Genomic DNA, 6,794 nt, shown 5'->3' with positions numbered 1-6,794 from the left:
AAAAAAAAGAAAAAAAGAAAAAAGAAAAAAAAAGTCTTCAGCAGTTCTGAGAAGGAGGAAGTTGAGGACAACAGACTTTTGGCTAGCTGATCTCTGAGCCTTCATAATCCAGCCAGTGTTGGTTCCACTCCAGCTGGAATCCAGCACAAGCGTGACATAGACTAATGGGCATAGTGGCCAGATGTCCTGAGTGAACTCTGAAATATCTGACAGAGAYACACATTCTTTATCTGATCCAGTGGTAGAGAGAGGCCCTGTAGTGTGCGGACTAGCTGCTGATTATTTGAATGAGGAAATGAAGGCTCAAGTAAATAGAACATTAAAAAGTATTGCAAAGAGCCAGGAAGGGCAAAATCTGTGCAACAGTGATAGATCTGAACATAGTGACTCACTTGTATTTCTTTTGCATTTGAGCTCTTGCTAGCAGATGGATGCTTTTCTTAAAAGATTTTGTGAATCTGGACAAATACGAATTCTGGATATAGATAAAACAAACTCTTATGCTTTTTCTGTCTCGAATTGAGACAAGATGCATGGGAGCACATGAAAGTGAATGGCATCAACTGATAATCCCTTAGAAAGAATCAAGTAGCCCCTGAACACTCCTATGCCAAAGTTTAGTATAGAGAAAACTAAGAAAAGGGAAAAAGACATTACAAAAGTTTAGGGTTCTTCTGTACCAAATTTTCCTCTTGTGTACTTAATTGCACTGATTCATTCACTGAAGCACTGGAGGTAGTTCCTAATTAAATGTGGAAGACCTTTAATGATATGAATGCACCAAAACCTGTAGACTTTGCTGTATTTGCATTGGAGAGATTGTCTGAGTCTGTCCTTTCTGTCTGATGCTGAGAGGAAAAAGCATCTAAATCAGATCAGGAAGTTGCTGTAGGATCACTGRTCTATACTGTGACTGTTTTGAAAGATAGGGTTAATAAAGCTATCTCAGCCTATGCAGATTGTAGATTCTAAGAGAAGGGTTGAGTGGCTTTAAGCAACAGTGGCAGTGGTTTGAGTTCTGCAACCACCTGTGTCAGTTGTGTTTGATGAGAAACTCACTGAAAGTTCACAGATAAGGGCAGAAAGTTACTTGAGAAATTGTATTTTTTAAAGAGAAAGAAAAAAAAAAAAAGGCAGGATAGAAATGTTGAACAAGGTCCAGGAATCCTCGTCAAGGTGTTCTGCAGTGGAGGTATTTTCAAGTCCAGAGTTTGTGTCTTTTACAGCTTAAAGTGTGTGTTTTCTTATGTTTTGCTCCTGCATGATGATGCTTATTGTGAGCCTGGATGTCAAAAACAAGTCTGTGTAGAGCCAGGTGTTTCTGAGAGTTGTGCCATGTTATGCATAGCCGTTGAGACAGCTATGTTTGCAGGTTTCTGTTAGTTCCATAAGAATAGAGGCTTGACTTGGGGAGCCTGGTTATTTTCACATTTATAAAAATACCTTAAAACCAAATACTGTGTGATGTCTCCTCCAGGCGCTGGACTTGACAGCCTAATACCTAGGGAAAAAAACAAGTTTCTGAAGTGGTACTGATATAATCAAAATAATACATTTCACCTACCAGAGATCTGACACGTTACTGCCAGCAAGATACCAAAAAAAAAAAAAGTTACATTGTTTACATTGTTCACAGGAAAAATAATAGCGGTAACTGTAACTGCAAGAACTAAYGGTGCTAAATTGATAAGGAAGTGTTGTCAGGCAGTGTGGCTGCATACTTATAGGTTTAAAATCCTCAGAACTCCACCAGGGCAAGAAATACTGTCCACAGAGGTCCTCTTCCATGTTAACCAGACATTGTTTCATATGACTTATGAAAAACGTAGAAATATTCAGCRTGTCTTGAAGGGTACTTGCACTGTCCCTAAAGCTTTGGATGTAACGTGCTTCTCCTCCGACCCCAACTCACATTGTGTCATTTACTGATGTCAAATGATACAGAAGCCCCAGAACTGGAAGGAAAGAACTATGCTGGGTCAGTTTTATTACCAGGGCGCTTTCCCAAAAGGCGGATATTTGTAATCAGAAGAGCATAAATGGAAAACCATGGTAGGATCAAGTCAGGGTTCTTGGCAGTATCCTAACTGTGGTGCAATTGTCTTCATTTTTGGTGTCCAGGAGTGTTCTTTTGGGGGTAAGGACTAATTCCTTTTGTCTGTATTACAAGCCTAAAGTTGGAGAGCTAATCTACTGTTAGAATTTTCCCCATTAGTTTATAAAAAGAATAAAGGTGACACTTAGAAACTCTGAAGATACTAGTCACTATTTTTCTCACTCTTAAAATACTTTGGAAGTGCAGGGACAAATGCATATCCTTTGAAAAAGCTGTATTTCCTCTTCTGTTACCTATCAATGGAAGTGGCAAATGCGTGTTTCCTCTGTGCCCAGGGAATACAGGACATGAGCAGCTCATGCAATGATGAGTCAAGAGCTGCTGCAGGCCCCTCTGGCAGCGGGGAGCTGAGCGTGGCYTGGAAGATCTGCAGGCTGGCCTCAGTGGATAATACTTGCAACTCTTTTCAGGCAACCTGATTTCTGAGTGCATCACATCAGACTTTCAGCAGAAATGAGATGTGGTTTCCTGCAAGGCATACAGATGTAGATAAATATTAGTGATTTCTGTGAGAAAAAAACACTCTTTGCATAAGGGTGAGCTGTACACTGAAAGACAAATTGCTGCTTTTTAGTGTACTTGTTGGAAAATTTTCAATGGAGGTCAAATGTACTTTCTTCTAATCTTATTAGAAGGATTTTGTTGTCTGATTTTGCCATAGATTTTGAGAACTTTGATTGTGTTCTTTCCTTGTCCATGAGAATTCTTGCTGAGAATTTACTAACTATGAAGCAGGGAAGTATGAGTTCTGAAAGTATGTAAAGAGCCTTTTATGGCACCTGCATTTTCACTGCTTTTTCTGAGTATTTGTTGCTTCTTCCCAGCTTTTCAGTCAAGGTGTGGGAATTCAAACTGTATATGACACAAGCTGTGACGTTTGAAGGTTATAAGAGTTCCTTATTTATGGGATTTGACAAGTAAGAGATTTCCAGATTAATCCAGTTTAAATCGTCATCACAAAAAACTATAGGTATAAAATCTAGGAGGAAGATCCCATTAGAAAATTAAAAGAATTACTGCTAAACATGGGGAACAAGGAGAATAACCACATTTGTATGGTGTACGTAGGCCCTAAGTAACACCACCTCCTCCTGCTTTCTGCTGCCTGGCTGTTAGCATAGATCTGTAGGACTGGAAGGAGCCTCGAGAGACCAGCTAGTCCTTCCTTTTGCCAAGAGCAGGACCAGTGACACTGACAGTTTTTTAATCTGTGCTTAGCTAGCTCTCATGAAAAGGATTCCAAAATTAGTTGGCATCTTATGCTGCCTATTTTAATTAGAAAGTTTTACTCAATGCTGAGAGGCTGTTTYCCCTCAGTCCCTACTCCTTTTTTGCTTCAAGGGTTTGCATTTAGTGATGATTTATTTGCTTCCAATGAATAAAAGCCAAAAGTTTTCATAGAATCATAGAATTCAGTTTATTCAGATGATTTGGTAACTTTGCCTATGAAAATGATAGAACTGGGATCAAGAATCTGATCATGCTGAATTAACCCAAATACTGAGTACCGGGTTGCCTGCATTACAGTGATTGCTCTTATTTATGAAATAATTTCTCTTAGAATGACATCCATCTATACAAAAATAAACACCGCAGGTACTTCTTTACAATTATATTGATGCCCCTGTCATTATTGCTTTTAAAGTAGGTATGATAGTGTATACTGTAATCAATGCTGTGACCAGCATTAAAAAATGAAATGGGCAGCAATAGCATATATAGCAACCTGGAGCACCTTTACTAATGCTGTTCTGCATGGAGGCCCTCACATACAGAAATGTACATTTTCCTAAAAGTGTTGAACAGTTAATCATGTTCCTGTTGTAGGATTTTTCATGATATTTTAAGATGTTTATATCAACTTAACACAAATCTATTCAAAAACTTTCAGGCACTAAAAAGCTTGGTGCAAAGGACTGAGTCTTTAAGCTCAGTAACAAAGGAACATCAAGAAAAGAAATCATCTAATTGCTTCCTTAGCAGAAGCACAACACCCACTGGCAGGAGAACACCTCACCAAGGAAGAATAACACCTTTTGAGCCAGAAAAAGTAAGTCAGAAGCAAGGACAATTTAGACTGTCACTATTTTTTGTTTACAGTGTAGTTCAAAAGCTGGATTGGGATCACAGTCCTCACCTAGCTACATCTTCCATCCCGATTCTTCCATCCTCTTGCCAGAAATAACCTCAGGCACTGTTCATACATAGAGTTATTCAGGTATATCCAGGCCTGAGCAAGAGTAAATGCTGGAAACTTGCCCTTCTTATGGTCTCAGAAAAGTTCACAGCTGATCACACATAGCAAATATTGGTATGCAGCATGAGCTGGCATTCCCCAGAGACTGAGGTGACAACAAGGTGGGCGAGACAGCGACCTCACTGATAGGGGCCCCATCCCACTGCCCCACGAGGAAGCAGGGCAGCTGAGAGGGTGGTAGTTGGGGTCAGCCAAGAGTCCTGGTCATCAGGCAAATTTGTAGTGATGAGGCAGGTCTGAGAAGTGTCAGGTCAGGAAGTTGGCCAGCAGGTCAGGGTCTGAGTTTGGATCAGTGAGATGTTTGGCCAGGCACAGGCACGGCTGCAGTGCAGCCCAGCAAAGACCAGGAGCAAGATCCTCAGCTTAAATGCAGTTCCTGAGAGACTGGGAGAAAGGAGCCCCATCTGAGACTTCTTCCAGCTCTTTCACCCCTGTGTCTTTCATTGCAACAGTCTGAACCAAGATTAGACAGCTGTGGCTCATCAATGAGCTGGCTTTGAGTGCAGACAGCTAAATTCCTAGCAAGGAGAAGTGCACTCTGGGCCCTATCAATGATGGTTCCCAAGTTACAGTGAAGCACAGCTGTCTGTCAGTGCCTCTCCATTTTATTTCAGGTTGCATACCTGCCCTCTCCTATGGGAAAGAGGACAGATGATGGAAAATCATCTGTAGCTGTCTCATGTCCAAGTGGTTTTAAGGAGCCTCGCTCTTCTCATGTAAAAGGTAAGGTAACTTTCTGCCTGCTGATAGTGATCTCCAACCTCTGGATCACAGGCAATGTGTTCTCACTAAAACTCTCCTTTGGTTCTTAGAAGAAGTTAAGAAAGTTATCTTTGACAAGAGAAGGGAGCAGGTTATGCTGTTACCTGTAATTACCTGCTCAGTTTGTTGCCCTGGAAGCAGAGAAGGTGGAGAATGGAGGTGGTCTACACTATTCTGGTCCAGGATGAAGTGACTTTGGGAGGCTGTGCAGGCTGTTAGCAAGCATTTTCACTATACAAAGCAATATGTTGCTGGAATCTGAGAGCTGGCGTCTTTCAAAAATGTTCTGGGTCGGGTATAGAAGCATGTGATTCAGCAATTTCCATATGCTTTCAATGATCCTTTTCATTTGCGTTTCCTTATGGGCAGATATTTGTCCATTTCAGGTAGCTCAGAAGAAATGACCACCTCACATAACCAGGGCAGTGACACTTGTAGCTTTACGTTCTGCAGTACCCATGGCGAAACACAGGTATTTCACTGTATATCTACAAAATGATTGAGTGCCTYTGAGATATCAGTTTTTGTATATAGGATGCTAACTACTATTTAGCTGGGAACAGTGCTCTCTCGGCTTTATTTTCTCACATCTGCTCATGATGATCTGTCTTTAAAACAGTATTGCTTGCAGATAATGTAGTAGATTTCTGTATCAAGATAGTCCTGTATGACTGTATGTTTATGTTTCACATAAACATGTTTGTGTTGCTAGTTAACATTTTAATTTTGGCTCAGGAAGAAGAGGATCTTAAAAAGACAGAAAAAACATGTAAACCATGGAATAAAGTGGCTTTTGTGACCTCTGATGGGAGAAATGGTATAAATGCTTACGACAGCAAAGCAGAGAGTTCTCTGACTTTTCTGGAGGCTGAAGCAAAGGTTTGAGCAACTTATGCTTCTGGCTCTCGTATTGATCAGCAACTGTCTTCCTTCTGTCTGTGAAACGAAATGAAACACATTGGGGGAAAAAGAAAATCTTGCATTCACACTTCTTTCCTGGCCACTATAAAACTTAGAAGCTTTATTTCTGAGACTAATAGCAGGTCATAATCTGAAAAAACKTAGTTATTTTTTAATGAAATTACATATATTATTATTAAGAAGGGAGAGGGTTTATTCTATCCATAAGATTTGTACCTATCTTCAATGGAAACCTGAAGCAAGACAGACCAAATCTGATTTTTTTTGCCAGTGTTTAGGTGCTACTGCTGGCTTTGGAGTTCCCCAATGTGTGGCTTTTCAATCTGTTGCCTGACATTGCTAACGTGCTCTGGAGGATCTACTGAAAAAGCACACTCAGTCCTTGGGAGGTATTTGGMTGCTTAGGCAACAGCACCAGAGAAATCTCAAACTGTCTTGGCTTGTGTACAGGAAGTCTGGATTGGAAAGGAARTTGAAAACTGCAGGATTTTATCCTTAGAGGGAAGGGAGGCCACTGTGGAAAAACGCCACAGCGAGAATGCTAAGATGAGAGAGGGCATTCTGCTGGCAAACGCTTTGCGAGAGTGCTGTGCAGYGGACACAGTGCTTCAGGGGTGGATCTGGGTACTTCAGTCACAGGTTACATCTTTTTACTAAGAACACGATTGCCCTGCAGGGAGAAGAATTCACTGTTCCATTGGATCCCACAATTCAAAATACACCAGGTCCTCGGACTGT

At 40.8% G+C, this 6,794-nt stretch overlaps 1 protein-coding gene across 1 annotated transcript in view; it reads left to right on the top strand.

Annotated features, from left to right (window-relative positions):
* The window catches only part of LOC146589923 (uncharacterized), a 44,505-nt gene that overhangs the window by 32,177 nt on the left and 5,534 nt on the right, over window positions 1–6,794 (top strand). Inside the window, exons 13-16 of the mRNA XM_085315424.1 lie at window positions 4,008–4,166; window positions 4,988–5,096; window positions 5,522–5,607; window positions 5,871–6,014. Of these exons, the coding sequence (XP_085171550.1) occupies window positions 4,008–4,166; window positions 4,988–5,096; window positions 5,522–5,607; window positions 5,871–6,014 (498 nt within the window). The remainder of the gene's footprint in view (window positions 1–4,007; window positions 4,167–4,987; window positions 5,097–5,521; window positions 5,608–5,870; window positions 6,015–6,794) is intronic.

This window comes from Rhea americana, unplaced genomic scaffold (genome assembly GCF_003343005.1).
Source record: "Rhea americana isolate MKP2758 unplaced genomic scaffold, rheAme1 scaffold_43, whole genome shotgun sequence".
Classification (NCBI taxonomy): Eukaryota; Metazoa; Chordata; class Aves; order Rheiformes; family Rheidae; genus Rhea; species Rhea americana.
Note: the sequence above shows the minus strand (reverse complement) of the source record. Positions and strands in the feature narration are given on the sequence as shown.